Source organism: Tympanuchus pallidicinctus, unplaced genomic scaffold (genome assembly GCF_026119805.1).
Source record: "Tympanuchus pallidicinctus isolate F22 unplaced genomic scaffold, pur_lepc_1.0 scaffold17, whole genome shotgun sequence".
NCBI classification, from domain to species: domain Eukaryota; kingdom Metazoa; phylum Chordata; class Aves; order Galliformes; family Phasianidae; genus Tympanuchus; species Tympanuchus pallidicinctus.
The window spans coordinates 6047709-6070385 of record NW_026294690.1 but is presented as its reverse complement, the minus strand read 5'-3'; the positions used below and the strand labels follow the sequence as shown (position 1 = coordinate 6070385).

General features: G+C 42.1%; 1 protein-coding gene across 2 annotated transcripts in view; it reads left to right on the top strand.

Moving 5' to 3' along the window:
* Positions 1-22677, top strand: part of PHF2 (PHD finger protein 2) — an 81665-nt gene that overhangs the window by 54584 nt on the left and 4404 nt on the right. For both annotated transcript variants that reach the window (XM_052679111.1, XM_052679110.1), the window contains exons 6-21: positions 946-1087; positions 2601-2787; positions 3306-3468; positions 4368-4455; positions 4915-5021; positions 6223-6314; positions 7597-7686; positions 8918-9289; positions 10157-10276; positions 11174-11292; positions 11918-12096; positions 12342-12415; positions 14209-14366; positions 20618-20895; positions 21389-21484; positions 22128-22237. In XM_052679111.1, coding sequence (XP_052535071.1) covers positions 946-1087; positions 2601-2787; positions 3306-3468; positions 4368-4455; positions 4915-5021; positions 6223-6314; positions 7597-7686; positions 8918-9289; positions 10157-10276; positions 11174-11292; positions 11918-12096; positions 12342-12415; positions 14209-14366; positions 20618-20895; positions 21389-21484; positions 22128-22237 — 2375 coding nt within the window. The remainder of the gene's footprint in view (positions 1-945; positions 1088-2600; positions 2788-3305; positions 3469-4367; positions 4456-4914; positions 5022-6222; positions 6315-7596; positions 7687-8917; positions 9290-10156; positions 10277-11173; positions 11293-11917; positions 12097-12341; positions 12416-14208; positions 14367-20617; positions 20896-21388; positions 21485-22127; positions 22238-22677) is intronic.

The following is a 22677-nucleotide window of genomic DNA, read 5'->3' as shown; positions in this document are numbered from 1 at the left end:
TCAGTTTATTACATTGGACCCAGAATGTCTTCTAGAAACAACGTAAATGAAGTAGCAGAGGACAAAACAGCACCAATGAGATTGCCAAGTGTGTTATTACTTCACTGACGTTTTTAGGGGAAAAAAAAAAAGATTGTTTTTTTTTTTTCTCTCTAATGTGATAAAAGTTAGGAATGATGCACTGGGAAAACAAAAATATGATCAATTAAAATGGAAGGGAAAAAAAATAAAGAGAGTTGTTTTCTTGCAGAAAGGGTAGGAGAGTGTGCTTAGAAATGGGCAGTCTTCATAAAGCTGTGACTTTCTCCATGTTCCCTATGGTGTGCCCTGTGCAGAATCCCACTGATGCAGTCAGCTGCTACTGCTAGTGTTTATGCTGGAAACTGGCATCCAACAAGGTTTGTCAAGGAAGTACACATGTATGAGCAGCTCATTCTCTGTACTAAAGCACAGAGGGGGAATTTCAATAAGTAAAATAACAAAAAAGTCAATTTTTTTCATGGTACTCTTGAAAAATGTTTCAAAAATTCCTAAGTAAAATCTATACTGGAGCATGAAGGAACTTTTTACTCAATATCCTGTGCAGTAATACGTTCAATCACAAAGATGTTACAGCATGGTGAGTAAAGCTTGCTCTGTGCATGTCCAAGTGTTTGCGTTTAATTTTCACCACGCAAAAAAAGAAAGAGTAGACTGAAAATATCATTAATCCTTTAAAGAGAAAAACTACAGAAATAATTATGTCATAGGGCATGAATGCAAACGCACCCTTTCATACATATCCAATTTTGTTTTAGAAGCAAAGCAAAAAAACTTACAGAGGCTAAGAAGATTGGAAAATAGAAAAAATGAGGTGTTCATATATTCTGTAAATGTGAGCTCAGCCCCAAGCACACACAGTGGGACCTCCAGGCAGTCTCTCTTCATCATTAAATTAATTTTTAGGACCGGAGAGAAGCGTTGATGTCACGGATGTCACCAAGCAGAAGGACTGCAAGATGAAGCTCAAGGAGTTTGTGGATTACTACTACAGTACCAACAGGAAGAGGGTGCTCAATGTGACCAACCTGGAGTTTTCAGACACCAGGTAACCTTCCTGTGCTGATGGCTTCCCACTGCTTTGTCCATCTGTAGCCGCTTCAGGCAAAGCGCAGAAATGAAATGCTGTAGCATGATGGAGGGAGTGATCAGAGATGGAGTGAGTGGGCCTGTGCTTGGCGTGGTAGTTCAGGCTTAACTATCAGCAACTTTCCCATGTGACCCATGTCACACACGGGAGCAGATGAGTCTGAATATGAGGCTGGGGTGCTTTGGTGGTGCAGTGAAATGGTCATGGCACTGCCTATTGAACATCATCAATCCTCAGTGATAGGAAATCTACTGTTCTCCTGTTTTAAATGACATGCTTGCCACATAAGATAATTAGCTGATGGAAATGCCTAAGAGTTCAAGTTATTGCTTTGTGCTGTATGCAGCTGTATTCATCAGCTGAGCTGTGACTTTATTCCATAAGCACTCGGATGCATCTACAATGTTGCTTTTGCAATTCTTGTGGCTCTAGATATCTAGAATTTGTGGAGCAAAAGATTTATTTCTATGCAGACTCTACAGGTAAAATGATGAGCACCAACAAAAACATAAAGAGTGGTTGTTTTGGGGAGCATTCCATTTTGGCAAGGAGACATGAAATTTAAGGTGGCCTTAAAGAAGGTGGCTGATGAATAATTACCAGCTAATTTATTTTAAGCCATTACCTCCAGCCCTGTAGTTAGCGTTTTAGCAGCGCACACCCATTTCAGCAGAGAGCATCTGTAGTAATTATAGGCTTCAAAGATTACTGGTATTTTCAGTAGAGATTTTTTAGCTTTCTGCCATTATCAGAGAATAACGGGAGGTCTTTGTTCTGCAGGGCTGCTGGGGCTGTCACTCATATGCTGCTAATTTAGACATTAACCAGCAAATATTTTATTTCTTAGCATAGACAGTGACATTTTAATTGAATGCACTGCTCCATCTTTCCTTGCCGTTCTAAATGGAGCTATTGTCATCCGTATTTGACAGTGAACATAAATGACACGTGGGAGCATTTAATTTTAGTTTGAAGCGCAGATACTTCCATGGAATTTATATATTTGAGTGTCCAGCAGGGAGCTTCCACCCCCTGTAGATATTAGGCCAAATTTTGGAGTATTTAAATATTAAATTTAGCCCATTTGGCGATGAATGACTGTAATACTTGTTTATTATGGCACTACATCATTTTAGCTTTGGCTAATAATGATATAATTTATGTGATGTATTTATGGAAATAAATACGTATGCTTAATGTAAATAATTGTAGACATTTGTATAAATTACATTCATTTTACACATCTCATATATTGTATTTTAAACACCTTATCAACCCCAATTAGATTTTTTCCTTCTTCAGAGCTTTTCATGTAATTTAACCAGTCTAACTAAAAACATAACTGTGATTTTTCAGCATCCGATCAAGATTTATTTAGTTAACATTAACATTAATACTTAAGACTTGTGATCAGGATTGCTGCAGCCTTTGATTTAAGAGGTGTGTGATCATTTTAATTCTTCCTATAAAGGATGTCAAGTTTTGTAGAGCCTCCAGATATAGTGAAGAAGTTGTCCTGGGTGGAAAACTATTGGCCTGACGATGCTCTTCTGGCCAAGCCAAAAGTGACCAAGTACTGCCTGATCTGTGTGAAGGACAGCTACACAGACTTCCACATAGATTCGGGAGGAGCTTCTGCCTGGTACCATGTGCTGAAGGTAGAATCACGCTATACTTTATACGGGAAAGCCAACCTGAAGTTCTCTCGATCTAGTAATTTTTCCCCATGGTCCAGTTATACCCATAAGAAATAAGCACAGCCCTCAGTGCTGTTAGTGAGTGCACTCAGTAGTGCCAGTCTACAGACAGACAGAGCAATTTGGCATGTGGAAATTGTTTGTGTTTTCTCACTAAATTGTCTGTAAATTTCTTACTAAATGTTTGCTCGATGCCTTCTGCATGCACTTGTCCTAAGGCCTGGAAGAAGCCCCATCCTGCTTTGCAGGGTAATGGTATCTGACACTACAAACTCTTTGTGCCATCTGTCCCACAAATATGAGCAAATGTGCTCAGCTAGTGATTTAATTATTCCAGCCCTCTGTACAAAACTGACTTGTAAGTTTTACTTAAGTGGTGTAAAAATAGACGATGCCATATTTGTGTCTGCTTGTGCTTGTATCAGTGCAGCATTGCTTGATTTGGCTGCTTGTTGCTAATGTTGTATTTTCTAATTCAGGGAGAAAAAATATTTTATCTCATCAAACCAGCCTCGGCAAATATTTCTCTCTATGAACGCTGGCAATCAGCAGCAAACCACAGTGAAATGTTTTTTGCAGACCAGGTAGATAAATGTTACAAATGCACGGTTAAACAAGGACAGACACTCTTCATTCCTTCAGGTGAGCGGGCAGCTACAGGTGGGGTTTCCTCTTTGTTTTACAGCTGCTGAAACAGCACGGCCAGAGTGCTGCAGGAATGTGATTTGACCACCTTTCCCTGACAAAGTATGAAGTCGAATTTCACGCGCTTAGAAAAGAAAGTCAGAAGTTTTACTCTTTCAGTATTTGAGCAACAGGATATTTGTATTTTTATTTTGAAAATACAGCTGTTGCATCCAGTGTTCTACCCTTGGTCCAGCTGGGCTCAAGCACTCTGCAGAGTCCTCCCTATCTATCCGAGTATGACATTAATGGTCACAGTATCTAAGGGAGAGCTCATGTTGAATTGCTTGCTGACTGTGACCCCCACAACATTTCCTGCCATTGATTCCCTTTGACACCAAAGAACTATAGGAGCCTGTGTAGTGTGAGTGTGTTTATGGTTTCATGTGAGGCTGACACGAATTTGTATAGGCTGCCTGATAGGCTGTTAGCTGTGCTGCCTGGAAGCCTCAGCTTGGATAGGCACTACAGCAAGCTCAATGTCAGACACTGCCACAGATTTTATGGGGATGTGAAAACAACCTCTAATACTAGGTGCTGCGGCTGCTTTTGACGGTAACAAGAAAGGGCACTTGGACCACTACCCCCTTTCTCTGTCTGTCTGGTCTTGCCGCAGTTGAAGCTTAATCAGAGGTACTTAGCACCTTCTGCACCAGGCCTTTCTAGTGCAAAATGAAGGGCCCAAATGCAACTTTGTTCTGAGCACGTGGGGTCCCAGTGCTGACTTGGACTGAAGAGCTGTGTTTCTATCTGGGAAGTAAGGTGCTTAAGTAAATTATGGCAATTATCTGGGGAATTATTTCTTCTTTACAGTGTGCCCAGTTTTAATTCTTAGGATTCTTTTCTTTCTCACCTAGGTTGGATTTATGCAACTCTTACACCTGTGGACTGCCTAGCCTTTGCTGGACATTTTCTACATAGTCTAAGTGTTGAAATGCAGATGAGGTAATCCATCTTTAAAATGTCACAATTTTCTATAATCTCTGTTTTCTCCTGAAGTGGTAATTCCAAGCCGTTTTTCTTCTATTGCATGGAAAGATATAGGAAATGGTTGGACTGATGTGGCCAACGTGAAGGAAGAACTGTTACACTGTTGGGATTTTTCCCTTGCAGCACGCTGTTTGCTTTTTGCATAAGCACTCACCTGCTCAGCTGGGCTCTTTGCCCAGGCTAAAACAGTAAGAGCAGTCTTTACTGATGCTGGACAAATAATGACACCTAAATCACACAGCTTCTTATCAGTGTTATTTTTGTATTTTGCTTTTGGTCTGCTGCCAGAATGCTTGGTAGTGGCACAAAGAAAATAAGAAAAATGAACTCTGGGCTCATATGAACAGCGTTTGTCACTGTCCAACATACTTGCGAGCTGCTATGCCTTTAAGATCAGTTTGCTTTGTATTGCAGGGCATATGAAGTAGAAAGACGGTTGAAAATTGTCAGTCTAACCCAGTTTCCAAACTATGAGACTGCATGTTGGTATATGGGAAAGCATCTACTAGAAACATTCAAAGGTAAAACTTTTTTTCAAAGAATTCAATTCAGAGAACTTTGAATTTCTTTGCCTGCTTTAATTGCTTAGATTTGGGGACCTGAAAATAGCTACTCGTAATTTCTACTGGTATGCCACAGGTGGCCACAGTCAATCTTGTTCATATCTGATGACTGATTCTCACGTACCAGCTGAATGCAGGTCTGGTCTGGCTGTCATCTGAATCAGCCTGGCACCTTACTCTAAGAAGGACCTTACCTGTCTCTCCTACCTATGCTGAAGTAAAGATTTCACCTTCTTTATAAAACAGATTTAAGTTCTTTCAGAGGCAAATAATATCGTAACCAACCACCTGGGCTCGTCTAAGTTGAGAATTCATTCCCTGACTTAACATAGCTTCATGCAATGTCAGCTCAAAGCATGCTGAATAGCACTTCTTCTGCCATAATTCTGCTGATTCTGGTAGAAATACGTGGGCAAGTCAGAAGTAATGGCCCAACTGAAACATCATTGATAGAGCCAGCAGGAACACTGAGAACTAAAGCAAAGTCTTCTGTGAAATTCAACATCATCTAATTCAAATTCCTTCAGAATTGATCCAGACATCCATGTGTGTTCTTTACAAAAATTTACAATTTTGCTTTGCTCTTTGACTCTATTTCTTATGACTGAGTCTACGGACACTCAGTGGGTATTTTATAGCAAGTAAAATGTGTCTAATTAATAAGCAATGTGAGGAGTCCCTCTGAGTATTGCCTAGAAGGGAGCGATAGTCACTTTTGTGGCTGACTGTAAACAAAAAAGGTACTGTGCAGAAAAGCTTAGGCAAATCTGTATTCATGAAGAATGCTTTGCCTGGTATGGCTTTGTTTCCACATATCAGTACTTGCTGTTTCAGGAGAATGAAAGAACTTCTCTTGTTAGCTTTGTATTCCCACAGCCTAGGATGTATGAGCATGGGAGCTAGCTTGAGTATGCAACCAAGAAATGAACCGAAAGGACTGCCAGTGTAAACATAACTTACAGGAACACACTGTAGGAAGTCAGGGTTGGATTTATGGCACAATAAATACGCTCTTTACCATCAAGTCCTAATAGGGATTTGCTTGTGGTGGCCAAGTTTTAAAAAGTTAAGTTTCAGAGTTAAACTTTCTAGAAAAAGAGAATTTATGCAGAAAGGCTTCAGTTCTCATTGTTTGAATGGCACTGTTTTTTCCACTTAGGTTTGCACAAAGCTGGGCAACAACCTCCCGCTCATTTACTCCAAGGAGCGAAAATCCTCAATGGTGCTTTCAGGTCGTGGACTAAAAAACAGGTAGGAGAAGACCCTGTGTTAATATTGTGTTCCTTGTGTTTGTCAGTCACTGGCGCAAGAAGCAAATGACAAACCATTTTGTCATAGCAAAGCAGCTAGTTTTGGAAGCCCAGAGAGGGACCAGGAGAGCGGAAGAGTGTGACAGCAGGAATTCCTTGGTGCTATGTGATGAGTCAGCAAGTGAAAAAAAGGGACACCGGGGTCTAAAAAAATGTCAATTTTGCTTATGATCAACAAGATACTGAATGAATGTTCTTCGTAGCTCTGAGCATTTTCATGTGCCAAATCTTTAAGTAAAGGCTGTGTATGCGAGCAAGGCCTAGAACAACACCTGCATTTTTGTGTGCACAAGATGCTCAGTTCCTGCAAATCAACACATCAATTAAGCCAGGAAATACATATTGCCTAGAGAGATGGCTTAAAGAGATTTGCAGCCCAAATCTCCCTCTGCGGTCATTTCGGCAGCGTTGTTCTTGTGTATGTTGCTCCTAGAGTTCTGGGGAATTAACTGCAGGAGGCAGGCCACTCAATCATAACACACGGGCAGGGGAACTAGCAGCTTTAGGACTTTCAGACTCTTTCAGGAGGAGTGAGCAGCTGAGTACACAGTGTAGCAAATACAGCTTAGGTCACTTACGTGACTGTCCCATATTTAAGTGTAGCCAGGGACTTTGCTGTCTGTACAGCAATAAGAGAGTGCTTGAGCCCCAGTTCTGAATTGCTGCTGGTTTCCTGCAGCAGGGCTGGCCAGTGTGGAAGCTCTCTTCTTCATCTCACCCTGTTTGTTTTTCCACTTGCCTCACAGATGTGAAGCAGTGAGCAAAAGGAAGTCGGGCTGTGTTGGCAAGTAGGCAAAGCTGAACTTAGAACACTGTAACATAGCACATGAATGAAACTAGCTCCCAAGCTACTTTGCTGGCAAGGTGTGTGCCTGTTGAGTGCAATGAAGTCGTCATTCTGAGACAGTCTCTCCTTGTAGGTGTAGAAAAGGAGTCTCTCTCAGAATCTCATATAAGAGGGTAAGCAAACTGATGTTACAGTTGTGAACATGCAATAATATGTGAAAAAGACTGCTGACTTCGTCAATAGCTGTCCTGAGGGAACAGCAATAATACCCAGAAGGGGAAATAAAGTATATATGAGTGTTTTTCCATATTATACGTGTAGTCAGTATTGATTTCAGTATTTAGGAAAAAATAGTAAGGTGTCACTTGATGAGTTTTACTACATTATTGCAAAAAAACATGCACAGAAACATCAGTCTGGCTTTGTTCTGATTTAGGCTTTAGCAGAGCATGAAGATGAACTACCTGAAAACTTCAAACCAGCACAGCTTATCAAGGACCTTGCCAAAGAAATAAGATTAAGTGAGGTTTGTGTTCTTTTCATCATATTAGCAGTGTTATATGTTTTTCAATAACATAGACTGTAAAACCGAGGACTTGAATCTTTTTTTCCCCATTCTGCTCATTAAAAGAATTCATAAGAGGCTTAAGCAGTAGGGTTACTGCTCAGGACTCTTGTCTATGGCTAACTGGCCACATGTTTTGGATGCCTGTTTGCTTTCTCCATGACTTCGTGCTGTGCATGCCTGCCCTGTGTCTTCTCCTCTGTGTTCTTCTAGCTGGACTGACCACGCTGTCCTCTTCATCTTTTTTTTTTTCCTTTCTCTTTATCTGCTTTCTACCCAAAAACACAGTAGAACTCAAAGAATGCTGTTGCTATCCTCTAATTGTGCTCAATATATGGTATGCCCTTATGTTCATTGGTCTTACCTGTGACATTCTCTGAGCTAGGGACAGTCAGTCACTCTGTGCGTTGTCCCAGTAGGAGGCCTTGCTCTTGGCTGGTTTCTAGGCAGACTTATTATATTAAACGTGAAGATTATTTTTAAAATAAACTCACAAAAACACAGAGGTTGCGTGGAGCTGTTGTCCAGTAAGTCTGGTGTCACGTTCCGCCTAGTGGGGCTGTGTGACAGTGCAGGGGGACAATAGCTAGCTCCTTTGTGTTTTGAGAAGACTCTGTGTTGCATTCCACTACTTAACTATATCCAAAGACCTCAGCATTGAAATCTATCTTATCCTCTTTGATGTAGTATGTACATTTTCTGATCGTCAGAATGGCAACTGGAGCAGAAAATAATTTCTTTATAATTAGTCAGACAGTATTAATTTTAATTGGGCAGCTATTTTACTGCTTATTTTACCTGAGGGCATGAAACACGATTCTGCTACGTTTATCCCATCTGAGTTAAATTGGTTTGTGCTCAAGCTGATTAGCATTTTAAACAAAAGCCCATTCATGTTACACATTTGTCTGTACTGCCGTCCATTTAAGTGTCCTACCTGATGCAATCTGGAGAGAGTTAACTTCCACACAGTGGCACTGGAGTTTCTCCAGGTCAAAGTCATGCATGGGCAGCTGCTGGGGGAAATTAGCAGTGAGAAGAGCATCAGTGTGACACTGGGTGCTCGTGAATGTAGATACTCCAGTTCTGAAGGGGGGATTACTGGCAGTTGTTTCCCCAAGGAAGGGAGAGTGAGAGGGAACATCCAACGCAGCACAAGTGGGTCTGAACGCCCTCCTGTTTTCTGCTACAGAACGCTTCGAAAGCCAGCAAAGCAGATACGAGTGCCAACACAAACACCGAGGAGATCTGCCCTGTGGAGAAGGAGGAGGCACCATCACCTGTCCAAGTGACACCGCCGTCCCCACCTGCAGAAAAGCTCCCTAAAAAAAAGACTCCGAAAACTGTGAAAACCCCCAAACAACTCAAGCCATCCAAACCCCCTAAGCCTCCCAAGCCTCCCAAACCACCCAAACCTCCCAAAACACCAAAAGTTAAGGGAGAAGGAAAAAAGAAAGGAAAGAAGGCAAAAGAGAGCCCACCGCCAGCCATCCCGAACCTCGACTTGCTGGAGGCGCACACAAAGGAGGCTTTGACAAAGATCGAGACGCCAAAGAAGGGAAAGGTGGGTTGGATTTTAACCCTGCCCCATTGTTGCCGTGGTGGGGTTAAAGTCCCTAGCTCTCATGGAAAAAAATAATCAACCACCATTGTCTTTGCTGAAGTAAATGAGAGTTTTCTCTCTTTTTTTTTCTTTTTTACCTGACTGTTCAACCTGGTTTGCCTGCTTGCATGGTAACTCATTTGATGTGAAGAAAGAAACATCTATTCAAGTTGAATCTGGCAAACTACTGTCAGATCCTTCTACAAGCTAAGAGGAGGCAAAAATTAAATGACTTTTTAGGGGTTTGGTTGTATTTTTGTGTGTGTGTTTGTTTGCCATTTCTATAGTGGATTTCCATAATCAGTTATCAAAGTAGGCTCATTTCTGAAACATTTTGTTTTCATGAGATTTTGTGCCAAATGAGTGAATGAAGATAAAGCAATGATTTGTGACCACTTTTGCTCGTTTAACAAGTTTCATTTTGATACCCAATAGTTGAGTTTTGCTGCAATTTCAGCAATAGTGGGGATTTCATTGATGCACTCACAGAAAAATGCATTGTACACTTTGTTGTTGAGAAGAATCCATAAGGTTTTTCCTAAGTGCTTCCAAATTTCATAGCAGCTTATAAGCAGTTGCAAAACATGTTCACAGAGCAAGAGACAGGGAGATGAACATGTTTTTACACTAATCCTGTATGTTAATATACGAAGGAGAAATGCAAGTAATCTTCTGAACTCTTTGAACAGTGATATTTCATTTCAAAGAGGGATGAATCAGGAAAGAAGTTTTCATAAATATGCCATGTCTTACTCTAGATAAAAATGTATTTGTGTGACATACCAGTGCTTGATCCTCATTAAGAGTACATGCTAATTTCTTCACCAGGCCACAAAGAATGTTTTAAGTGTTCCCAATAAGGAAACACCTACTAAGCAGAATGAGGTGGAGAAGTATGAAGTTCGAGAGCAAAACAAAAGCAAAACAGAAGCCAAATGGAAATATAAGGTAAGGTCTCGTGTTTTTTTTTTGTTTTCTTTCTGATTTTGCAACACAGAAGGGTGGAGGAATGTACATAGATCTACCTACGCAGAGTGTGGCTATCAATTTCCAGCAGAAAATAACAAAGCAAGCATTGATAAAGGTGTGGGGCTCGTTCTTCAAAAGTATATGCTGAACTATCTGTTCTCACTCTTGGTAAGGCCAGAGAAAAGACTTTTAATAGTGAGATTTTTCAGTGCAAATAAATTCCTTGGAAGAGAATTGTCTTTTCATGTGGAGAAAGCTAATGAGAGTCCTGGCTTCTTGACAGAGACATCCAATTGAATTTTTTTTGTGTTAGCAACTATCATGGTTAGTGTGACCAGGTCACCCAGCCAGTACAGATTAGGAAGGGATTTGGGCTAGGCTTAAAAGTCCATCAAAGATTGAATGACTTTGGTATGAAATTATTAAATTCATGTATATAACTCAAGCTCTTCTGGAGGTGAGAATGAAGTAGATGGAACCTGACAATAAAGTGCAGTCACATTTGTGAGCTTGCAGGTACTGGGCAGGTTCTGTCCTCAGCTGCACAAGCATGATGCTGAAGAGCAGTGTTTAATATTTTACCTCAATCAGTACCAATATAAGAGAGCAGTATTTAAACCTGGCATCAGGCTTGGTTGTGGTGGGCGCTGCTTAACTGGTGCTGAAGTGTTTCTTGAATGGGGACAAGTCCCTGAACTAAACAGAACTCGACTCATCTAGGGAATGCTATCATTGTCCATCACTTAGCATGTTTGTGAGGAATATATTTTTCTGCATAAAAATCAGCAAACTCTCTGCCATTATCTACGAATCTGAAATACTAACAGCTCATTTGACTGATTGTATTGGGCTTTTTTGGGTCTTTCTGCCTTTCAGAACAGCAAGCCTGATTCACTACTAAAAATGGAAGAGGAACACAAATCTGAAAAGACGCCTTTATCGGGAAATAAGGACAACAAATTCACATTCTCTTTTGCTAATAAGAAGTTACTTGGGTAAGTTAAAACCAGAACAATATTCATATTGTAAGAAAGGAGGTTAAAAAATCCTGTGATTATTTATGTGGATTTTTTTTTAGTACCAGTAGGTGAAACTCTGCCTTTCTGGTCAGTGTAGGAAATACACTTAGTTTTTCAGTCCAGAACTTGATTTGCTTATAACCCTGCTTAGCTGAAGGTTGTGATTACTGCCTTCAATGTGCAGGCTGTATCTCATGTTTTATCACTTCAGGTTCTTCCTAGTTTGAGTTTGTTATATTCAATTATTTTTTTGCAGATCCTATTCAGGGTGTATTTAAAAAAATATTAAATAAACACTGGCAAAATTCTATGCTGTGCCTGCATTGCATATATCATACACTTTGAGACAGCTTTTAATGGTGTAGGGCTTATTTGAAGTCAGGAATGCCACTCTGGTCTGCATTGTATTTGGAGATAAAATGGTACAGAAATGAGTTTGTGATCTGATTTGAATTGCTCTGGCACCTCTGTAAGTGTTGAGGCTGACTGAGGTTTCTGTGTGAGGAAAGGTACTCATTGTCTTCCTCTCCATCTGTTCCCAAAATGATTTTCAGCCTGTGTATTGTTACTGACTTGTATATACATCTTTTTTTTCTTTCAGTTCAAAGGGAGTAAAAACCCAGCTGAATACCAGTGTGTTTGGATCACTGCAGAATTTTAAGGAGGATAAAGCAAAACCTGTACGAGATGAATATGAATATGTGTCAGATGATGGTGAGCTAAAAATTGATGAGTTTCCAATCAGAAGGAAGAAAAACACTACGAAGAGAGAACTGCCCTGTAAGGATATTTCCTTTTTTGTCTGTATCTGCACGACAAAGTCTTGTGTTGGTTGTCCAAAATTATTCTTCGTGTTATCTGATTTACTGTAAAGAAAACCATATCTTAACTGTCAGTCAATAGAACTGGATTTGAATTGTTTTTGAAGTTCAGGCTTAGGAGTGCTATATATATATATATATATATATATATATATATATATTTTTAAGAGAACTATGACTTCATTTTTCCCTTTTTTAATTCAGTTTTTTCAGATAAGAAAGACACTCTACAGCATACTCCTGTTAAAAAGCCAAAGGTGGAGTCGGTGTCATATAAGGTACAGTGACTTTTGTTCCTATCACAAGCAAGCATCCATTATATATCTCTTAGAGTTTGTGGAATCTTATCCAAAAATTGCCTGGAACCTTGGCTCAGACTTGCCAGGCAGTGTTTAATGGCAGGTGTGCAGATTTGGTGTAATCACCAGTGATTTCCATTCACAGGGTGACAGCATTTTTTTCCTGCCCATGCTAGGTGATAGCACGGTGCAGGGAATGGTGGTAATATGAAGATTTCTTACAGGTTGTTGTCATATCCTCTACGTCATTCTGCAGTCCCATCTGCTCAGGATAAGTAGCTCTCAGACATTTTAAAGACTAAACATAAATTGGCACCGTTTGACAAAAGAAACTCAGAGTAATGCTAATAGAATTGAACATGTCATGCGGTGTTTCACATTACTGCTAGTCCCATTACGTAGCCATTAAAAGCTTTATTTACTATCATCTAGTAGATTCTCCCTTTGCCTTTTATGGGCTTACAGCTAGCATGCCCTTGGCTCAGCTTCATATTTTAGCATGTCACTAACTTGATGCAATGTCAATCTGCCTGTTGACGCTTAGCATGAAGAATCATGGAATCACCAAGATTGGAAAAGACCTCCAAGATCATCCAGTCCAACTGACCACCTATCACCAGTATTTCCAACTGATCCATGTCCCTCAATACAACATCTAAATGTTTCTTGAACACCTCCAGGGTTGGTGACTCTATTGCCCCCTGGGCAGCCCATTTCAGTGCCTGATCACTCTCTTGGAGAAGAGTAAGAAGTTTAACAGCACAGACATAAGTTTGCTCTTGTTTGTGTTAGCATTGTAGCTCAATGCTGGAAATTAAATGACACGCTGAAATGTTTTGTCTAGCTGTAGTTAACATAAATCCATGTTATGATATCTGAATCAGTCACAGAAAGAAAAATAATCTGTTAACACAAAACTATAGGTGACTGGAGTTTTTGGCCCTAAAAGCTCAGCCGTCTTTATCATCCTGGTTTGGCTCAGGGATATCTAAAAATGCCTGTCTCCTTGCCTCAGTCTGTGTTGAAGTCTGGAGAACGGTGCACAGGGAGCAGGGCAAAGCATGCTGACATCTCGCTGCACAGAAGTTGAGAGAACAGTTCCTGCAGAAACCACTAATGACACTCTAAGCAGTAATGGCTACGACTTCAGAGGCCTGAAAGCAGGCAGGAAGGGAGAAAAAAGTTGTTTTATAACAGTCTACAGTGCAGAGAGGTATTAGCTCCAAATAGATGCGGGTAGCTTCCTTTAATGTCCTTGGATGGTACGCTCATACATGTCCATCCTATTCCTCTGTTGGATTTTCCTGTCCTGTCGCAGCAAGGATGACAGAAGTGTGTCTGTCCCTGTGCCTGAGCTGGCTACATTGAATCTTGCAAGACTCAGAACTGTGCTGTGAAAAGTGTCTGGGCAGACAAAGAAACAGCCCCAAATTCATGTCTTCTGTTCTGAAAAATGGACAGGGTGGCTGAACACAGCACCTGGAAACACTGCTGGTACAGTGGTGTGATGTGATCCCATGTACAGGATAAGATCTCAGAGCTGGTTCTCCAGTGCTGCAAGGGAACAGGAAAGCCTGCCATGTCTACAGGCTGGAAGGAGATTGATTTTGTTGTGTGCCTAATTTTTATTGTTACCTCTTGTTAGCAAGAGCAACTTAGAAAGGCCAGCCCTACATCTTGCAAGAGTAGCAGGCTGTAGAAATTCTTGTGTTGTTCTTTGTTGACTATGTTAGTAAGTTCACATTTTTTGAACCTTTTTCTTGTTTTTGCAGAGTGATGACTCGTCAGATGAAGATTTACTTCACATTGACACAGAGGCAAAGCCAGGGCGCAATTCCAAAGTAAAGAAAGAGAGTGGAAGTTCAGCAGGAATTCTTGACCTTTTGCAGGCAAGCAAGGAAGTTGGGGGTTTAGAGTATAACACCAACAGGTATGCACAAAGGGATGTTTTTCACTCTTAACCTGTAAGCAAGAATTGTTCTTTTATGGTTCTGTGTGTGTGAGAGAGAGAGAATGAACCTTTCTTTTTCTCCAGAAAGCAAATACTTCCTTTATCCTGTGAACTGGACAGAGAGGTGGAAAAAGTGTGTGGGAAAGGTTTTGGTGGTATAATTTAAACAAATAGAGGCATTTCACATCTGTAAATACTGAACAAATATTTTAGCAATATTGCTATAATAGATGAATCATTCAAAAGGAAGAGAAAGCTCAGTGAATGCAGTTTGAGTTCACTGCCTCCGCTCTTAACATGCCAAGTCTGATCTTAAACTACAGATAACAGAATTAGGGTATGCTTGCCCCTTTAAAAGAAGCTGAGTAGGACTTTTCACATATGGAAATGTCTTCCTTAATTCAAACCTTGGGAGTAAAGCTCTGGGAAGGAGTTCTGGAACCATCAACTGGTTTTACAGCTAACATGAACAGAATGGCACAGCAGACATACACTGCTATGTCCTATGCCCTGTTCTTCCTCTCAGACTGCTGGTAACAGTGTGAGAACTCTTAACCCATCTTGTCCCATCTTTAGAACCTAAGCACCCTCCACTGCTCCACAGGAACCGGATTCATACCTTTGGAAGCTGTGGACCCCCCAGAGCATCTTTTTCTTCCCTGCTTTCTTTAGGTCTACCTTGACTATGCAAAGCCTCATATTCTGTGCAGAAAGTAAAAACAGCAGTAGTAGTGGGTTTGAGAGTTGAGAACGGAGTTAGCAGAGTGAGATTGGTGCCATCCTTCTCACCCAGGCTGTGCCCTGTGAGTGTTGGGTGTGCGTGGCCAGAACATTTGAAAGGACCTGCTAAAGTGGAATCAGAAGTTTCCCTCAGAGAGGAAGATAATATCTAAACCTGGGAAAGACTGGAAGTTAAAAGTCATAACTGAGAATTCCTAAGGATATGTCTCACGGTCAAAGGGGAACATATGGAATAAGTTATCAAAGGAAACCATAAAGAGCAAATTTTATCAGTGAGGTGGAGAGGTTTTTAATGTTAAGATGATAGGTGGAATTCTTTATAAGCTGCAATCTGGGAACAGAGTTTCAGAGAAATCTAAATGAGGGAACATTGTTGAACCAAAGGACGTTCCAACATAGCTCTGTTTATTAGGTAACGGTCAGTTTCACAGCATGGATAATTACAGGAGATTAGAGCATACTATGCAGACTGCCTTCACTCACAGTACCCATGGCAAGTACCAGGCAGCCCTGTGAGAGCCAGACTTGCCTGTGTGCCTCAGTGTTTAGAGTTCATTACTTTTGCAGCTCATTGGCAGAGATCCTCACCCCCCAGTACAACAGGTGAGCGTGTCCAGTCTCCTGGAAGAGTTTCTGTTCATTCCTCATGTGTTCCCATGACACTTCTTCCAGTGGTGTCTCACAGCAGGACTGCAGGTGAAAATTTGATTTTAAAATCAAGTTGCATGGCAGCAGTACTTAGAAGGCTTATCTTGACAGGGCTGTTATCTCTAGGGAAGAGATCCAGTCTCAGTTCAGTGTTGGTTTTCTTCCGTTACCGCCATCCCTCTAGGAAGGAGTAGTTGTTCAAAACCAGTGACTGTGGAGAGTATGGGGAGAGGTACCAAAGTGTCTGCAGCTCCCAGGAAATACAATATTTTCTGTTGTCTGAGCCCAGATGTGATAGGGATTCTGGATTTTCCTCATCTCTCGAGAGTTTTGGTCTTCAAAAACCGCTGAAATACTCATACTGGTACTGGTCAGTTTAGCAGTTCCTCTGAGTTCATTTTTCATTCTGCATAATGGTGTGTTATGGAGTCTTATATCAAATTTAAGCTCACCTTTTGGCAGGTCATTAGACATTTGGGCAGGTTGTAAGGTGTGTTTCACGGTGGGGATAGAGCTGCTGGTGTAATAGGATTCCCACACATGAAGCTCCCGATATATGAAAGAAGAAAATGGCAGGCATTTTAAGAGCACTGCCTTGGACATGTGTACAGTACTATTTTACATACAGTGTGGTTCATTGCCTGCTTATGATGTGCAGAAATGCAGAGGGAGGCTAAAAATATAGATTAAAGAAATGATCCTCAAAGATCCTCTCTTTTTCTTGACTTACATATTTTGCTGTCTGCCATGGGTTAAAACTGCCATTCAGTAATGGAACAGTACTCAGACCTTTCATTTTTCCCCCTTCAACCTGGGCTCTGTATCGAGTCTATTTGTAGACTTTGTGGTTTCTGAAATCAAAGTCGCAAATGCAGTCACATAACTAAACTGCATGAATTACTACACTGTGTGCGGTACTTCAGTGGGAATGTGTCATATCAATTTTGGCTCTTGTATAAACAATTAGGTTTTGGCAGTGTGTGTTGCAGCTTGATTGAAAAAAGCTCCTGATAAATGAAATTGCTATGTTTCAATTCGTAATTACGCCAGGCTTTTCAAATGGCTGTAACATGCTTCAAAAAATATAGAAAGAAAGAAACCTGATATGCAAACACACTGTGTCACAATGTAATGCCAATGTGATCCTGCCTGACTCAGAAACAATTTTCGTCTTTCTCTGCGTTCTTATTTTTATGGCTCTTAATGGCTATGTATGCGTATGTATTTCTCTACATACCCATACATATTTATGTATATTTTGGATACTCCAGACTGCAGCAGTGCAGGCAGCCCATGTGGAATATCCTCTGCTCACACAGTGGTCAGCTCGGAGGTGGGAAGCATGGAGCCCAGACAAGACCAGCACCAAAGCTGCTGACCCTCAGTAGTAACTTAGGAATCAGGGCAGGGTTTTTGTTGTTATTGTTGCTGCTGTTTTGTGTGAAAGACCTTACCTGAACTGAGTGAAGCTTGATTCAGTAAAACATTAGATTGTCTTTTTCAGCTGACCAAAAGTCCTGATGGCATTCATGTAGGTTGTGTGAGAGGTACATTTCCTACACCTATGCCAGTGGTAGCAAGATGGGAAGAGATGAGGAGAGAGGTCCTTCAGAAAGGTTGCTGTAAACGTGAAAACAAGCAGAATATAGGAAAAAAAAAATTGAAGATTCATGTGATTTTGAACTGAGCAAGTTATTTGTTCCCAGGTTTGATTAAAAAATGGAAGAAAATACTGATTTTGTACTTGAAGTTAAGTGAGTTTCACAGTTCTATACATTTGTCACTTCTCCACAATGCTGATAAGTCATTACTGTCTCTGCCTTACTTCTTCGTGGTTCATTTACATCTTGCTGTGGTGGGGTGAGAGGAAATGCAGAAATGATGGGGAAATTATCACAGAGGGAGAATGGTGATTTATTACCTCCTCCTCACATGCATCAGTGTTTTTCAGCAGTTCCTACATGCAGTATTCCAGGACAACATCAGCTGAAAGGGACCTTGAGAAGGCATCTGTGCAGCTGCTGGATCACAGCATGTCCAGCTGTGAAGTGTGACCTGGTTATCCAGTGCACTGCCCTGCAGAATTTCATATTTAGGGATGATGGAGATTCTGCAGTTTCTCACTGAGGGCTCTTAGCCCTCAGCACAGCCCTTTCCTTCTTGTGTGTCTGGCTGGGATTTCCCCAGCCATTGTTTTTGATTGCTGACTTTGATCTGTTTAGAACTCCAAGCAGGTTCTGCTTCCTTTTTTGTCTAACCTCACAAGGCAGTTATGCTTTTAGTTATTTCCGCTTAGAAAATGTTCAGTGTTTCCTCTGACTTCCCTTTGCCCTTATCTATTTTCCCAAGTCTTGGGGTGAGCCTGGGAGATGCTTAGTGAAGCATTCATGAGGTTACTACTTCCCCTCCCCATTGCCCTTCAGTGCCTCCTGCTGCTGTGCAGGCAGCATGGGGACCAGGGGAGAGGACAGCCTTCAGTGAGTTGTATTGCACTGAAATGAATAGGTTCAAGTGCTATGTATGAGGCTATAGGTGAAAGATTAAGTAATTACATGAGAAAGAAAGTTTCTGCTGAGAGGTGTTGAACCCTTAGAGAGGGGTGGGATGTGAAAGGAAGCCCTGGCTCCCTGCATTATGTCCCTTCAGGGCACTGGGAAGGTCCTGTGCCCAGGCAGCGTGGGGACGGGGCCTCGGTTAGCAGGGAAAGCTTAACGTGCTGGGGCTGAACCATGTGTTTTCTCATCAGCAATCACAGCTGTCTGCCTGTCATCATGTGCTCTGTCAGAGAAAGCATGCTTCTGGCAAGTCCAGGAGGGAAACAGGCCATGTGAAAGCCCCAGAGCATAGCCCAAAGGGCTGCTCTGTGCACTGCTCCAAAATGAAGATACTGCTGACAGCAAGGAGCTGCCCTGTGATGCCAAGGCGCCTAGCTTACTAGGCCTAAGAGCTAGTTGCCTGTAGGACTGTGCAGGACACAGAGCCATCTGTGCTGCACAGGGCAATGTGCCCTTCCCTGGTCAGCTCTGGGGAAGATGTTGTTTGGAATGAGTTTTAGCAACAAATTTTCCCCTTCTCCGTTAACAGCATGAAAGGGTCCTTTGCAGAGTTGCTTTATGAGAGTAAAAAGAAACAAGGTCCTCAGAAGGGGAGCCGTGCACAATGCTGGAGTTGAGCCCACTGCAAAAGGCACGAGCTGCTGTCAGTCTGTTCATTAGAGTGCCCTTTTCTCCAGCTCTGCTCCCGTTTTTGAAGTTATAGGTCATAGCTGGAACTCATAGTTTACTTTCATAAATGTGTTGGTTGTGTTTGTTTGTTTTTTAACTATTGTGAAGCTACAGAAAGGGGATACAGCCTTCAAGAGCTTAAGAATTACTTTTCAATTCTCTCTCCTTTTTTTTTCATTTGGCTTAGAAAGCTGAAATGCTTTCAATAGAAGCACAGGCAAGCACATGTCCTAATGAGAAACACTTTGCTCCATGTGCAGCTATGTCTCTTTAAGACATGTTACCCACACGTTCAGGTTGTGGTTTGACTCAGAACCACTGGTTTTGATCATATTCCACAATTTATTTGTTGAAGCTTGTGTTGCTTAAGGCAGTTCCTCTCTGATTTGCCCACTTAGTGGTCAGTTTTTGATGGTCTGTTTGCACTGTTTTGAGAGTCCAGTGCTTGCAAAAACTGTTCTGGGGGGGGAATTGAAAAGAAAATATGTTAACTTCTTATACGTGGTGCAAAATGTGCCTTTGTCAGGGAGGAGGCTAAGGCATCTGGCATGATAATAAGGGGATTAAAATGTCTCTTCACTAAATAAATGTTTCGATGTTCTTTTATTCCTTGAGCTGTTAGCTACCGACAGCAGTCTTAACTCATTTGCAGGATTATTTATAAATGCAATTAGTGCCCAGAAACTCCCTCTATGTCTTATATATTACTCTATCCAGAGTCTTGTAAAGGCTTTAAGAGGATTAAATTAAGATCAAATAAATGAAAGTGACGTGGTACTGCTAATTTACTTGGGAAATGATGTTTGTTAGGGGCTTCTATTGCATAACTTTTTTTGCAGTGTTTTCTGCATTTCACAGAATTGCTGTTTTCTGATGAGATGAGCAAAGTTTTCACCACCCTGTAGTCCTCTCATCCAGTCCATATCTTGTCAGCCCTGGCTGTGCAGGCTGTTCCACTGCTTCGTGCAGTGATGCTGCTGCTCAGTCACCCCTCTTCATTTCCCAAGCCTTTCCCTTTACTGGGCTGCAGGAGAGCCTGCATGCTGGGGTGGTACCTCTGTGGTCCCCCCTCACCTTCTTCAGGCTTTGCTCTCACATTTTGTTGTGTGAAGGAAGGGATGGAGGAGTCTGAAAGGAGTTTGGGAAGGCATTGGCCAAGAGCAGGAACCTCATCCTTCAGCTCAGTGAAGGAAACATGGTTCTTGTCCTCTGTAGCTCTGTTACAGGAAGGTGGAATTTGGGTGTGTGAGTGAGGGGCTCATACCCTCAGAGCTGGGGGGTAGAAATGCTGCGCTGTTGGGAGCTTTGAAAAGTTACCTGGCCTCTGTCCTTGCACACCAGCAACGACAGCCACCAAAGAGCTGCACATCAGATGCATAGCCAAGTGGTTCACAGCTTCCTGACTTCCAAGGCAGCAAGCCCAAATTTAATGCATGGTGATGTTGCTCTTAAAGTAAAAATAACCAGTGCTGGTTGCTCACCTGGTTAAAGTACAGCAAGTTTACAGGAAGTTTGCCCTAGCAGCACTGTCAGGTGAAAGGAGTCAGCTATTTGTGAGCAGTGTGTGTTTTCATGGAATCGCTGATAGCTTCTCTATCTCTCCATGTTTTCCTGCAGTCAGCCACCTGCCTCACCCAGCACACAGGAAGCAATCCAGGGCATGCTATCCATGGCAAACCTCCAGTCGTCGGACTCCTGCCTGCAGGCCTCCTGGGGGACCAACCAGGCCAAGAATAACTCCATCTCCTCACAGAACTCTAAAAAAGCAGGTGGCGGTGGCAACAAAAATGCTGGCAAACGGTTACTAAAGAAAAGCACAAAAAACAGTATTGACATTGAAGATTATGATGAAGATCAGGACCACTTAGATGCCTGTTTTAAAGATTCAGATTACGGTAAGCACAACAAAGCAGTCTGAGTAAGTGTGCACACATGCATATTTGTTCATATCTGCAAACGCCCCTTGCGTGTGTTTCCTTGGTGTGCAGATTCACATCTTGTCTCACAAGGGATCATGAGGTTTGCACAGTGCAGAGCTGGAGGGTTTCAGTCTGACTTGGGAAAAGAAACTTGTCTGTCTTTCTTCCAGCTATGCTGCCACTCCACAGGCAACAGGGAGACTCATTTTTCCTGTTTGAAAACTTTCTCTGTGTACCCTAAAAGTAGCTGGTCACAGCTCAGTGACATCAGCTTCTAAGTGTAGCATGGATAAGAGCAGGAGAATGTCCCCAGATGGTTTCCAGCTGTTACCTCTCAGCAGTACCTCTGGGGGACTTTGTTCTTCTAGCTGTGATGCCTGTGGTCACCATTGCTGTATAGAGCAAGTGGGCCTCTCTGCAGTATATAATTGTCTCCTACACTGAAACTACTCTTTGTTTCCTACTGTAGTTTACCCTTCTCTTGAATCGGATGAAGATAATCCAGTATTCAAATCTCGATCAAAGAAAAGGAAAAGTTCCGATGATGCCCCTTACAGCCCAACAGGTAAGCTCTTACAATTTGTGTTACTCAGACTAAGCCATGCAGGTCCCTAAGGAACCAGGCATTTTTCAAGGAATGCGGAAACTGTAAGACCAAAAATGAGCAATTTCTCTGTAATGTGAAGGATTAACCCTTTCCAGTACAATGGGGGAAGATTTCACATGCTGGGACTTGTACTGATGTGTTAGTTTTTCTCCATCAATCAGTTGGCAGAAGTGTTTTTTGGGGTAGGTTTTTGATTTATTTTTCCTCATGCTCCTGTGAAGGAAGGATTGCTGGCAGTAGTGTAGTAGTGAAAGCCCAGACAGTTGATCAGCCCCGGCTTTTAGTGTTGTGTAAAGAGAAACAAGCAGGAAACGTAGGAATCGTCTCCTCTGGGTTCAGCCAATGCTGATGTTCTGGAAGGCTGTTTTTGTTGCAGCTTACCAGAGGCAGTGCAAGGCCAGGGGATCCCTGGGCAGCCTTTGCTGTGGCCACTAATGAAGGATTCTCCACAGCTTGCTGTGTGACAAGCAGCCCATTTCTTAGCTTGTGACATTGCACGTCCATCTCCTGCTCAGGAGGGCAGTCCCGCTGCCCAGTGTGTGGTTATGCAGCTCACTTGGGCACTCTGCACCTGCCTCACCTCTGATTGCTTTCCTTGCAGCACGAGTCGGCCCCTCAGTGCCTCGGCAAGACAGACCGGTGCGAGAGGGAACAAGGGTTGCCTCCATCGAAACCGGCCTCGCCGCTGCAGCCGCAAAGTTGTCACAGCAGGTGAGGTTGCTTAAGAAGCAGTAGCTGTCAGGAAATGAAAGCTGCAGTCATGGCCAAACACCAGAGCAGTGCTAGCCCTTCTTGGGGTTTATTTGTGCCAGTTTGGCAAGGCTTATCAGTCTCAGGGGAAATAAAGAGGAGGAAAATCCAGCAGTGTTGCACCATACATAGCTGACTTAAATTAATTAAATGGTGCAGAGCAGGAAGTCTGTTGGGCATGCAGAGAAGCACTGAGATAGGATGCATATCTACCTGCATTCTTGCGGGCTAGAGATAGAAGCAGGATCCCCAGAAGGAGAGTGCGTGAGCGGCAGATTGATGTGCTGGAGGTCTGGGTGGTGTGATTGCCTTGTCTGTGTGAGTTGGCTGCTGGGGAGCATTAGGGCTTACTCCCAAAGCTTTGGTTAACCAAGGGCAGCTAACATCAGTTTAGCAAATGT